At 36.3% G+C, this 14,620-nt stretch overlaps 1 protein-coding gene across 2 annotated transcripts in view; it reads left to right on the forward strand.

Moving 5' to 3' along the window:
• APPBP2 (amyloid beta precursor protein binding protein 2) overlaps positions 1 to 14,620 on the forward strand; it is a 74,644-nt gene that overhangs the window by 36,068 nt on the left and 23,956 nt on the right. For both annotated transcript variants that reach the window (XM_078373718.1, XM_002748188.5), the window contains one exon: positions 1,115 to 1,238. In XM_078373718.1, the coding sequence (XP_078229844.1) occupies positions 1,115 to 1,238 (124 nt within the window). The remainder of the gene's footprint in view (positions 1 to 1,114; positions 1,239 to 14,620) is intronic.

The following is a 14,620-nucleotide window of genomic DNA, read 5'->3' on the forward strand; positions in this document are numbered from 1 at the left end:
ATTGTAACTAATCCTGAATAGCACTAAGAAATTATTCTTTAATAACTAATGTAGTATAGGGACTACAGACATAGCCTCTGAAGTCAGATTGTATGGATTTGAATCTTTTCACTTGCTGAATTATAAGTGTTGGCCTTTCTGTGACTCAAGTTTTTTCATCTATTAAACTGGGGCAGTTATTTCATTTAAGTTGAAGGTGTGTTATGAAAGTTAAGTGAGTGAGTTCATGTAGAGTAGTTACCACAATACGAGGTGTTTTACACAGTGTAGTAACAGTGTATTAAATGTTAGTCATTTTTAGGGGTGAAATTCCTCAAAAAGATAATATTCTGAGTAAATAATATCCAGAACAGTAATTTCTTGCTTAAAAAAAAAAAGATAATTAAGCATCGAAGTCTTTTTTTTTAATCTGTATATCCTCCATTATGTGCTGCTTACTAAGAAGATTAAGTATATTCAGATTTGGCTGGGCACGGTACCTCACGCCTATAATCCCAGCACTTTGGGAGGCTGAGGCGAGTGGATCACGAGGTCAAGAGATCGAGACCATCGTTGTCAACAAGGTGAAACCCTGTCTCTACTAAAAATAAAAAATTAGCTGGGCATGGTGATGCGTGCCTGTAGTCCCAGCTACTTGGGAGGCTGAGGCAGGAGAATTGCTTGAACCCAGAAGGCGGAGGTTGCAGTGAGCCAAGATCGTGCCATTGCACTCCAGTCTAGGTAACAACAGCGAAACTGTCTCAAAAAAAAAAAGAAGAAAAAGTATATTCAGATTTATCTTCTTTGGGATTTCATATTGGGAGAAGCTAAAGTTGTATGTACACTGCAAGATAAAAATAGTAAAATAACTTAGCTCATTAGCTGGAAAATTACAACTCTTAGACCATGGAGTGAGTATTCTTAGAGAGTTGAAACTTTGACTTCTTATTCAAGGTCTTAGCCTTAATCCTCATTCCCCTAGTTCAAAATCTTTTTATAAAAATCTTACAATTCATATCTGTGTTAAACACAAGACTTTATTATCATGGGGTTTTTAAAATTTAGGCAATATTCACTGTCAGCATGTCATTTCAGCTTTCAGGCTATTTATCAAATGATGTTTCTTGTTTTTTAGGTGGCTTTCTTTCAGATGCAGGCTGGTACAGTGATGCTGAGAAAGTTTTTCTGTCCTGCCTTCAGTTGTGTACTCTACATGATGAGATGCTTCATTGGTTTCGTGCAGTAGAATGTTGTGTGAGGTAAGTTGGAACATATCCTGTAATTACATGCTCTAGTGGTATTTAGTAGCTTTTATAGTTTTAGCTGTTCTAAGTATATGCCAACATTTGAGTAACTCTCTGAGATGATATTTATATGTCATAGTTTTACTAGTCTGGCCTCCTCTCTCTCATCTCTAAAATAGTTAATCTGCTATAGGCAACTTAGGTTAGATTTGTGTATTGTGAACCAGAATGTGTTTCTTTTTTTTTGAAATGACATCTCGCTCTGTCACCCAGGCTGGAGTACAGTGTCGCGATCTTGGCTCACTGCAACCTCCACCTCCTGGGTTCAAGTTACTCTCTTGTATCAGCCTCCTGAGTAGCTGGAATTACAGGCATACACCACCATGCCCAGCTAATTTTTTGTATTTTTAGTAGAGATGGGGTTTCACCATGTTGATCAGGCTGGCTCAAACTCCCAACCTCAGGTGATCCACCTGCCTTGGCCTCCCAAAGTGCAGGGATTACAGGCTTGAGCCACTGAGCCTGGCCCAGAATGTGTTTCTGTATATCATTTTGCTTTGTCATAGCGCTTGTTTATTCATTCAGGAAGTATGTATTGAATAGTTATTAGTACTAGGAACTACAGTAGACATTGAATGCTAGGAAACTCCACAAATGTACTTTTTCTTGGGTGTTACTTTTGTACCCCTGCTCCGTTTATATTTCCGTAATTGTGCATAACAAGATTAGTACTTTACTTATGAACAACTTTCTTTGAAGATACATTTGTATTTATTACTTTTTTTATAGATACTCTTAAAAGTCAAGCAAATCTAAAAATAACTACTTTATTGTCCTGATTTTTGTCTGCACATGTTACATTTACCTTTAGCTATTTTCATACAGGTTTTCTCTTTGTCCCCCAATTTGATTTGGCATTTCTTAAAAAGAATTTTTTATGTAAAACTAAAAGAAAATAAAAATAAAGTCAAAAAATTAAACAGCGGAAATTCTGTATCCTAAGTTAATTATAAAAGTCCAATCAATTTATTGAATATACAATTTTCTCTTTTTATGGAATTAAGGTACATATTTCTAGGTATTTTTAGATGAATTAATTAAATCTGAATCCCTTCAAAGCCAGAATAGTCTTTTATAAAACTCTTGTATTTTTGTTTTGGGGTTTTTTAAATATATTTTTTACTTTATTTTTATTAGAGATGGGGTTTTGCTATGTTGTCCAGATTGGTCTCCAACTCCTGGGCTCAAACACTGCTCCTGCCTGGGCCTCCCAAAGTGCTGGGATTACAGGCATGAGCCATCACACCCAGCCAGATTACTGTTGATTTAAGCTAAAATTGAGTAAAACTCTTTTTTTTTTTCCAGTTGAATTTCAGTCTTTTGAAGCTGTCATTGCCCTTTTTTATACAAGATTTATCTATGTCACATAGACATTCAAATAGTGAAGTTAGTTTTGCAATATGTGATCTTAATTATAAATAATATTTTAGAAGGTGACAATTTCCCACATCTGCTTTAGAAGTGTATGACAAATTATAGGAATATTTGTGTGCAGAAACTGTAAAAGGACTGGTATTTAGCCCTATAATTTATAGTACTCATAAAAATAATCTCTCATTTTTCCCCCCTTCTGCCTATTCTATATTTGACTAGACTATCCCATATGGGATTTGGGAGGTATGTATATAAACTGGTTAATTTAGAACAGAAAAGGCATTTTGTATGATTTTATCATAGATTATTCACTATAGCAGTCTTGACCAAAAGATAAAACACTTTCTTTTTTGTATATGCTTTAGTTTTTTTATTCACATATTCAGATTTAGTTCATCCAATTACCTGTGTTTCTTCTGATTTTAAGGCTCCTGTATAAATTTGGCTTTAGCCTTACCAAAAGGTTTAGTTTTCTCACAAGACAAATCGGTCTCCTTCTCTCCTTCCTAACTTGTCATCGTTAGCAAGTAGCTCACATCATTATGGTTATAGCAACTGTTAATAGGCAGTGAGAAGAGGGGAGGGCAAAAAGTGCATGCCAGCTGAGTCTTCTTTTTTAAATCAGAAAAAAATTGCTTTCCCAGAAGTCTAACCCTATCTCTTTGATTACCTGTCTTTTAAACTGGAAACTGGAACACATTCTACATAACTTCTAATCTGTATAATATAGTCTGAGAAGCAAAACATTTTTAATTGTGCATCAATGAATTTATGGATCTACATTAAGGAAGAAGACATGAGGAATATTGGATGATTTCTGGTAACTGGCTGGGTGCAGTGGCTCACACCTATAATCCCAGCACTTCGGGAGGCCAAGATTTGAGGATTGCTTGAGCTTAGGAATCGGAGACCAGCAAGACCCCATTTCTACAAAAAATTTTTAAATACATAGAAAGAATAATTAACAATTCAGAACTGGCTGTCCTTTCAGCAAGCACATGTGAAACTAGAATATTGTCTGGACCAAGGAACAAAGTCATTTATAATGCCAACTCACTGCCTGTATACCAGGATATTTTGTCTTTATGAATTTGAAATTTCAAAATAAAATTTGCCTCTATTTAACTAACCTTGCTGCTGGGCGTGGTGGCTTATGCCTATAATCCCAGCACTTTGGGAGACCGAGGGGGGTGGATCAACTGAGGTCGAGAGTTTGAGACCTCAACATGGAGAAACCCCATCTCTACTAAATACACAAAATTAGTCGGGCGTGGTGCCACCTGCCTGTAATCCCAGCTACTCAGGAGGCTGAGGCAGAAGAATTGCGTGAACCCAGGAAGCGGAGGTTGCACCATTGTACTCCAGCCTGGGCAACAAAAGCGAAACTCCATCTCAACTAACCTTGCCAAATTATTGGTTATTATAGGTGTATTATAATTTATATATAATTAATTTTTTTATCTACGTAGTATTGTTTGAAAAGATTAAAATTTTACGACAGCTTATTTTTTTAAGGCAGAGAGAAATTTGGGATATTTAATATAATTTATATAATTAATTTTTTTCATCTATTGTTTGAAAAGATTAAAATTTTTATGACTTAGCTTTTTTTTTAAGGCATAGAGAAACTTGGGGTATTAATTGACCATGTGTTTAATTGAATTGGAAAAGAAGTGTTTTGCAGAGCAGATACTAATCAAATCCTTTGGCCAATACCAGGCTTTGAGCCTGATGCAAGAATAAAAGTAGGTTTTTCAATTTAATGTCACAAAACCAATTTCTAATCTGAGGCTAGAACATTATAGAACATCAGAACATTATAGAACAAAGGTCTTAATAGAAAGTAGTTAAACCTGATGCCATTTTTCAGTCCTTTGTATTCTTTGAGGACCCTGCCTATTTCCATTTATTCATTTTCTATTTAATAGCTTTGTTTTTCTTGGTTATTACATGTCTGTGGCCAAACACATCCAGAAAATACAGAAAGTAATAAGGAAGAAAATTGTTGCCTATAACCCTGCTGCTCAGAAATAACCAGTTACTGAATTGATCTGTTACTGGGAGATGACAAACTTAAAATCACACCCCCAGCCCCCTTTTCAGTTTTTTTCTATGGAGTTAATCAATCCATGTGAGCATGGTTTGTCTGAGGTCAAGAATTCTCTAGCACCTCCAGATAAGAGAACAGAGATTGAGATTGCCTTTGGGCTTGTCAGAGTTGGGCAGAACAAACTTTTCATTTTATTCCAAATGCTTTTCTACTATTTATTATGTTTTTAAACCATTTATATATATTACGTTAGTAGTTTTTTAAAAATGATAAGAACTTCTTGAACTACTGGATGGTGGAGTGTGTGTAAAGACTTGAATGTGGATTGAAAGAGAACCCTGGGCAGTTGAATTTCCTGAAATCCAAATAGAAATAGAAATCTCATTTACTGAGAGAAAATACTGTACCTCACCAGTTTTAAGGGCAAAAGAAATAATTTTCAAATATATAAAGACCCAGTATACCTCCATGTACCTTATCAGAAGGAAATAATCAAAGAACTTCTCTAACCAAATATAAGTTCCGGCCAGGCATGGTATCTCATGCCTGTAATCCTGGAACTTGGAGGGGGTCATGACAGGAGGACTGCTTGAGCCCAGCCTGGGCAATATAATGAGACTGTCTTTATTTTATTTTAAAATAAAATTTACAAGCTTTAAAAAAAATTCTTATTAATAATAACAATTTCCAAGTAGGGGAAGATGATATAGAAACAATGGTAAATAATGAATATTGTAATATATGTCTCACATGTAAATGGAGTAGGAAGAGAATGAAGAACAAATTGAGAATTTGTAATAGGCCTTAAATAAGGATTTTTTTTCAAACCAGAGATGAAAAAGAAATTTTAGAAATTACAAAAATTTTTAGTTACCATGTCAAATCTATTACAGGTTTAGTGTTCCTAATCCAAAAATTTGAAATTAGAAACATGATTGGTCCCAAACATTTCAAATAAGGATAGTCAACCTGTATTTTAAACAACAAAGTAGTATTCAGGAAAGAAATGTTAACCTGAAGCTTCAGTTAGTTCTAATGCCAGGAAGCTTATAGAGACCACCTAGCAAAATTTTTTTTTCTAAAGAAGTAATGAGGCCAAGCGTGGTGGCTCACACCTGTAATCCCAGCACTTTGGGAGGCCAAGGTGGGTAGATCGTTTGAATTCAGGAGTTCAAGACCAGCGTGGCCACCATGGCAAAACCCCATCTCTACTAAAAATACAAAAAATTAGCATTAGCACTAACATCTAAGCTCTTGTCACCTCCCCTTGGAATTCCTTTTTCAAATCTTCCTTAAGAATGGGAAGACTAGCTGGGCACAGTGGGTCATGCCTGTTAATCCCAGCACTTTGGGAGGCCAAGGTGGATGGATCATCTGAGGTCAGGAGTTCAAGACCAGCCTGGCCAACATGGTGAAACCCCATCTTTACTAAAAATACAAACAAATTAGCTGGGCAAGGTGGTGGGCACCTGTAATTCCAGCTACTTCAGGAGGCTGAGGCAGGAGAATTGCTTGAACCTGGGAGGCGGAGGTTGCAGTGAGCCAAGATCACACCCTTGCACTCCAGCCTGGGTGACAAGAGCAAAATGGTCTCAAAAAAAAGAAAAAAAGTAATGAAATTTAACAAATTTAGAATTATTCTGGAGGTCATGACTTTATAGTTTAAGAGTTGGATAATTTTATTAACCGGCTTTTTAAAGATTACTTTGAAAAGTGATGGAGTGAGTAGTTCAATTGTGGAGATCGTGGATGACTACTTGCCATAGGAGAAATTGAAAAGCCCAGCAGTCCTAATGCTTTGCAAATGGTGACTGGTAGCTTTGGATTAAATTTCTGGTGACATCAGAGGTTCAGAAGTACTGGTTTTCAAACAAGTGAAAAGGTTTTACTCTAAAAAACTGTCATTCCAAGGAAGAATTTATTTATTTAAAAGGTAAAAACTGTCAGGTGACTAAAGAAATAACTATGGTGATGATGAAGCTAAATGTTTAAGGTACATGTGAATAATTTGGATAAAGCAAATTGTGAAGAGGAAAAGCGATTTTTGAAAATTTAATTCAATATGTATGTATAAGGAAAGATTTAAATGTTATAAATTTTTGTTCTTTCTGTTTTTAATAGAAACAAGACCTCAGGATGTTGCCCAGGCTTGTCTCAAACTCCTGGGCTCAAGTGATCCTCCTGCCTTGGCCTCCCAAAATACTGGGATTATAGGCATAATCACCACACCTGACCTTAAATATAAATTATAGGTGTTTTAATGTTATCACATATATCCCTAAAACTTGATATATATGAGTTGGTAAAAATATTGTTAGATGGAAAATGGAGGTTCACCTTACATTCAGGTTATTTTTTAATAGGCATATAGCCTATTTTAAAAATATACATTTGGGGCCAGGCACAGTAGCTGACACCTGTAATCCCAGCACTTTTGGGGGCCAAGGTGGGTGGATCACAAGGTCAGGAGTTCGAGACCAGCCTGACCAACATGGAGAAATCCCATCTCTTAAAAAAAAAAAAAAGTAAAATAAACATTTGGGAGAATGGAAAAGTAAAAGTGTTATAAAGTTCTCATCTTTGTGGGTAGAGTAGGAAAGGGCATCATTATTTAATGTTCAAACATTATCAGTGCTAGAGCTGGGTATTTAAATGCCTCGTGTAATGGAAAAATGTGATAAAACTTCCATACTAGGTGGTACGCATATGGGTGAGAATAATTGGAAACGTGACCAAGCTAGTTCATAAGCGAAGAGAATAGAGGAAATAACTGATTATGACAAATGAAAAATAAGGTGAAAAGGTTAGATGAAATATAATTATCATCATAATACATGTAAATGGGCTCAATTCTCCTACCTAAAGGTGGCAGTTGCCAAAAGGGTTAAAAAATAAAAGCTAGTGCTATGTCATAAAAAGAAAAACAATAATACTAACAATAAACACTAACACCCCAAAACAATAATACTGACAATAAGGAAGAATTCAGGATTAAAATCATAAATTGATAGGAAAGGGATATTGATACTAGAATGTATAATTTACAAAAAGATCATAAACCTATGTGTAGCAAATAAGATTGGAGCCACCAACATAAGCAGTGTACCTTAAAAATAAAAAACTTTGATAAAAAGATAATCAGTACAATGTTGAGTGCCTCCAGGGTAGGTTAATTCTGAATATATAGAGGTTATTGATTAACTAGGTTTGTATCATCTGTCTGCTAATTCTGTGTGTACCCGTCTTTTCTTTGGTTAGCTCTCCACTGCTTGTAAGATTACTGCCATGGTTTGAGGTATCAGGTACAGATTCTACATTCTCTAGCAGAAGAAACACTCTCGTAGTGATGTCCTCCCTGACTTGAAATTAAAACCATACCAGACTAATAAAGAAAAAAGAAGACTCAAATAACTAAAATCAGAAATGGGACTTGAAACATTACTACCAATCTTCCACAAATAAAAGGATTTAAAGAGACTCCTATGAACAGTTGAACACCAACAAATTAGGTAATATAGATAAAGTTGACAAATCTCCTAGAAATGTACCAATTACCTAAATGTCCCAAGAAGAAATAGAAACTCTTACAAGACCTATAACAAGTAAAGAAATTAAATCCATAATCAAGAACCTTCCAACAAAGTCCAGGACCACAAGACTTTACTAGTGAATTCGACCAAACATTTAAAGAATTAGCACTAGTTCTTAAACTCTTCCAGGACATTGCAGAGGAAGAAACACTTCCTAATTCATTTTATTTTATTTTTATTTTTATTTTCATTTTCATTTTGTTTATTTTATTTTTGAGACAGAGTCTCACCCTTTTGCCCAGTCTGGAGTGCAGTGGCATGATCTCAGCTCACTGCAACCTCCACCTCCCAGGTTTAAGTGATTCTCCTGCCTCAGCCTCCTAAGTAGCTGGGATTACAGGTGCCCACCACCAGGCCTGGCTCATTTTTGTATTTTTAGTAGAGACGGGGTTTCACCATGTTGGCCAGGCAGGTGTCAAACTCCTGACCTCAGATGATCCGCCCACCTTGGCCTCCCAAAGTGCTAGGATTACAGGTGTGAGCCACTGCACCGAGCCCCAACTCTTTTTTTTTTTTTTTTTTTTTTTTTTGAGTCAGAGTTTTGCTCTTGTTACCCAGGCTGGAGTGCAATGGTGCAATCTTGGCTCACCGCAACCTCTGCCTCCTGGGTTCAGGAAATTCTCCTGCCTCAGCCTCCTGAGTAGCTGGGATTACAGGCACATGCCACCATGCCCAGCTAATTTTTTGTATTTTTAGTAGAGGCGTGGTTTCACCATGTTGACCAGGATGGTCTCGATCTCTTGACCTCATGATCCACCCACCTCGGCCTCCCAAAGTGCTGGGATTACAGGCGTGAGCCACCGCGCCCAGCCCCCTAACTCATTTTAAAAGAACAACATTACCCTAATACCAAAGACCAAAAAATGACATCATAGAAAAGACAGTGTCAGACCAGTGTCTCTTACAAATATGGATATAAAAATCCTCAACAAATTACTAGCAGATCAGGGCTGGGCGCGGTGGCTCACGCCCATAATCCAAGCACTTTGGAGGCCAAGGTGGCGGGCGGATCACTTGAGGTCAGGAGTTCAAGACCAGCCTGACCAACATGGTGAAACCCCGTCTTTAAAAAAAAAAAAATACTAGCAGATCAAATCTAATAGAATATTAGACCACTAGAATCTCACTATGACCAAGTGAGATTTATCCCAGGAGTGCAAGGGTGGTTCGGCATAAGAACATCAATGTGATACACCATGTTAATAGGATAAAGGGGAAAAAAGAAAAAGAAAAACCCAGTCTTCTTGGTTGACACAAAAAAGACATTTGGCAAAATCCAACACCTTTTCATGATTAAAAAAAAAAAAAAAAAAGAATTCCTAGAAAGCTAGGAATAGAAAGGAACTTCCTCAACATGATAAAAAGTATTTATGAAAAACCTACATTTAACCGGGCATCAAAAAAAAAGAAAAAGAAAAACCTACATTTAACATCATACTCTATAGTGAAGGACTAGAAGCTTCCCCCATAGGATCAGGAACAAGACATAGATGCCTGCTTTCACTAGTGGTGTTCAACATTGTACTAGAAGCGTTAGCAGAAGAAATTAAACAAGAAAAACAAAAAGCATCAGTATTGGAAAGGAAGAAGTAAAACTATTGATTTGTTGGGCTTAATCAAAATAAAAAACTTCTGTACATCAAAAAACGTCAAGAAAGTAAAAAGACAACCTATGGAATGGGAGAAAATATTTGCAAATTATATGTCAGATAAGGTTCTAGTATCCAGAATATGTCAAGAACTACAAATAATTTAAAAATGAAGCTGTGTGTGTTGGTTCACACCTGTAATTCCAGCACTTTCAGAGTTTGAGGCAGACAAATCAGATGAGTTCAGGAGTTCGAGACCAGCCTGGCCAACATGGTAAAACTCTGTCTCTACTAAAAAAAAAAACACACACACACACAAGTATGGTGGTGCACACCTGTAATCCTAATTACTCAGGGGGCTGAGGAGGGGAATCACTTGAACCCAGAAGGCAGGAGTTGCAGTGAACTGAGATTGTGCCACTGCACTTCAGCCTGGGCGACAGAGCAAGACTTCATCTCAAAAAAAATAAAATGCAGCCTGGCAAACATGGTGAAACCCCGTCTCTACTAAAAATATGAAAATTAGCTAGGCATGGTGGCGGGTGCCTATAATTCCAGCTACTCCAGAGGTTGAGGCAGGAGAATCACTTGAACCTAGGAGGCAGAAGTTGCGATGAGCCAATCGTGCCACTGCATTCCAGCCTGGGCAAAAGCAAAACTGTAAGTCAAAAAATAATTAATAAAATAAAGAGCAGGCTGGACATGGTGGGTCACACCTGTAATCCCAGAACTTTGGGAAGCTGAGGCAGAAGGATTTCTTGAGCCCAGGAGTTTGAGACCAGCCTGAGCTACATGGCAAGACCTTTTCTCTATTAAAAATTTTTTAAGGGCCGGGCGCGGTGGCTCAAGCCTGTAATCCCAGCACTTTGGGAGGCCGAGGCGGGTGGATCACGAGGTCAAGAGATCGAGACCATCCTGGTCAACATGGTGAAACCCTGTCTCTACTAAAAAAAATACAAAAAATTAGCTGGGCACAGTGGCACGCGCCTGTAATCCCGGCTACTAGGGAGGCTGAGGCAGGAGAATTGCCTGAACCCAGGAGGCCGAGGTTGCGGTGAGCCGAGATCGTGCCATTGCACTCCAGCCTGGGTAACAAGAGCAAAACTCCGTCTCAAAAAAAAAAAAAAAAAAAAAAATTTTTAAAAGATTAGCCAGGTGTGGTGACGCAGGCCTGTAGTCTCAGCTACTTAGGAGGCCAAGGTGGGAGGATCCCTTAAGCCTAGGAGATCATGGCTGTAGTGAGCTTGATCCACACCACTGCACTCCAGGCCTGGATGACAGAGTGAGTCTCTGTCTCAAAAAATAAAATAAAATAAAAAATGGGCAAAGGACTTGAATAGACGTTTTCCCAAGGAATATATAAATGGCCAGTAAGCACGTGAAAAGATGCTCAGTGTCATTTGGCATTAGGGAAATACAAATTAAACATAATGAGGTACCACTTTATTCCTACCAAGATGGGTACAATTAAAAAAGTAAAAACAACAGAAAATAAGTGTTGGTAAGGATGAGAAGAAATCCAGTGATTCTGCTGAGAGAGCATTTGAAAAAAAGAGAAATTGGAAACTGTTCACTGTTGCTGGGAGTGTAAAATGGTGCAGCTGCTGTGGAGTACAGTTTGGCAGTTTGTCAAAAAGCTAAACATAGAATTACTGTATGACTCAGCAATTTCACTCCGAGGTATATGCCTAAAAACATTGAAAGCAGGGAATCAAAAGTTATTTGTGTGCTAGTGTTTATAGCAGAATTTTTCACAAGTCAAAAGATGGAAACAATCCAAGTATCCATCAACAGATAATAGATACACAAAATTTGGCATTTACATACATGTACATACAGTGATTCCCTCAGTTTTGATATATGCTACAACATGGATGAACCTTGAAAATTTTATCCTTTTATAAACATAAAAGGACAAATACTGTAAATATCTAAAATAGGCACATTTATAGAGACAGAAAGCAGATTAAAGGTTACCAGGGACTTAGGGGTAAGGCAAAAGGGAAAGCTATTGCTTAATGCTTTTAGAATTTCCCTTTGGGGTGATAAAGAAGTTTTGGAAATGGATAGTATTGATGGTTGCTTGACATAGTGAATATAATTAATGCCACTAAATTGTATACTTAAAAATGGCTCATATGGCAAAGTTTTATATATATTTTACCATAATAAAAAATATTTTAAAACCCGTACTAGTCTTTATTTTCATTATGCAGCTCACTCCTTCAAGCTCTCCTTTATTTCTAAAAATTTAAACTGGTTCTAGAAAAAGACACTTAAAAGAAGGAGAGAAATTCTTTTCCTTTAGTTCATTTTCAGTGTATTTTGCTTTTGTCATGTCTGGCTGATGAGGCTCCTTAACTAGTCATATTCAGTCTTAATGGTAAATATAGTAGTAAACTAATGACTTCTACATTTGTATATTTTTCATTTCAAACAATGAATAGTTCAATCAAATAGTAATTGCCCTTAACAATAGGTGTTGATCAGGTAGACGTGATTTTATGTTATTAAGAAAGCAAAATACTGTGCTTACATGGTAGTGCCACATTTTGAGAGGCTGCCTTTTCCTTAGGCAGAATGTTGGGATAAAATTAGACCATAATAAGTTGGACCAAAAATTCCTTGGATTCAGTATACTGCTTACTGTCAGCCCAGATGAACATCCAGACCTAAAGAGTCTCCATATGTTTAATTTGCCCTTTTGTTTAAACAGACATTTAGCAGGGACTGGAGAAAATATCAAGCTGTGCCTTTCTGGCATAGTGTTTATTTTGTTAACTCATCATGTGCCAATTACTAAATAATATCCACAGATTGTTATTTCAGGAGAATACTTACTACAGTGAAGGTCTTTAGGAAGGAAATTCTTAGTATTGTGGAAATGAGAAGTAAGTACTGTTCTTTTTATTCTCTAAATTTTCAACCTATGGTTTTCTCATTTTTTTCTCTTTCAACCATTTGGCCATCAAATCTATGTTTCAAATACTAATCCTTTTTTTCTCAAGGACTTTTTTTTCTGGACTATTACAATATCTTCTGCCTTAGTTGCTTTGCTTCCATTCTTGGCTTTGCTATAATCTGTTCTCCACACTGTTGTGGCCAGAGCATTCTTGATAGCATTGCATTGTCCCATATGGTAGCCATTAACCATATGTGATTAAGTTTAAATTAATTAAACTTAAATTAATTAAAAGTAAAATGTGCCTGGGTCACACTAGGCACATTTCTAATACTCAGCCACTGTGGCTAGTGGTTACCAAATTGAGCAATACAGCATAGAACATTTCTGACATCTCAGGAAATTTGATAGTGTTCTAGAGCATAAGTCAAATCACCTCCCTTACTGTTGCAACTGAAATTCCTTTCCTCGTCCGGCAAGGTGCTGTAAAATCTTGCTTATTTCCCCTGTCTCATTTCTCTTTACATAACCCTTTATTCACTATCGTCTAGATGAATTGGCTTTCTTTCTGTTCCTTTGACTATGCCAGGATTTCCCCCCATCCTTTCTCAGGGGCTGTTTCTTCTGTTTTGGAACATGCTTCCCCACCAGATTTTTACTTGGCCAGCTCCACTGTCATCGTTTAGGTATCAACTTAAATATTTTCACCCCAGGAGAATTCTTCCCTATCTACCCTAAACACCTCCTTTAAGAATCTTTTTATCATATTACCTTACTTTTTATCATCTTTGTAGCATTTATCCTTAAATGAAAGTCTTATTTGTATATTTGTCTTCTTATCCTAATACCCTTTTCACCACTAGAACGTAAGCCTCTTACAGTAATAGATTTTGCAGATAACTGTATGGTATGTGTTAGGAGGATACACACTGCCATTGTATAGTATTCATCACTTTATTGATTAGTCTTGATTCTTTTAAAGTTAATCTGTTTCCCTAACTATGCAAGATTAAAAGATTGATTTTTTCTCATTATGGGTTATTAATCTGTTAATATTTGTGGTATAGATGGAAAAAATAAATTTCATATATCTGTTGATTTGATGCTCCTGAAGAATACTTCCTAACTTCTCCATCCTTGGTTTTCTTTCAAATAGCTTTTATGCCTTTGTTCCTTCTCAGACTGAGCATTTTCAGAAAATTATATTGGCTTGATACATGAACATAATGTTCTAGCTAGCATTTAATAAATAAATAAATAATTTGTCTAGTCCTAACAATATTTGCCTATCTTTGTACAGTCTGTATAGATATACAGTCTATTGCTATCAATACTAGTGTGTTCTCTAAAGTATTGTACTATTTTGTCATATCATTAAATAGTCAACATGGTCGTACAGTTACTTTATGTAAAGAACTCTGTATTTCCACTATAGAGGATAAAGATTTTAAAATAAATGGTTGACACTATTGCTGTTTTCAGTAAATTTGTCTTATTGGAAAGAAATAAAAATGAACATTATGAAGCATCATGAAATAAGTAGTAACCGATCAAGTGTTACACAGACTATACTAAAACTAAGAATAAGAATAGAAGATATTTTATGTTTAGTTTATTTTCGTCATTATTTTCCAAGTTTCTTATACTGAGACTATATTACTTGTGGACTTCGAACAGAAAGAGTAAATGTCATTTTTTTAGATGCAGCACATGCTGAGTACACAAAATATATCAAATATTTAGAGAAGATAAGGAATCAACAGTGATGAGATTAATTATAGGAAGCTTTCAGGAAAAAGCATGTACTTCTTTTTTGGGCATGAGGTCAACTC

The sequence above is a fragment of the Callithrix jacchus genome, chromosome 5, assembly GCF_049354715.1.
Source record: "Callithrix jacchus isolate 240 chromosome 5, calJac240_pri, whole genome shotgun sequence".
Lineage (NCBI taxonomy): Eukaryota > Metazoa > Chordata > Mammalia > Primates > Cebidae > Callithrix > Callithrix jacchus.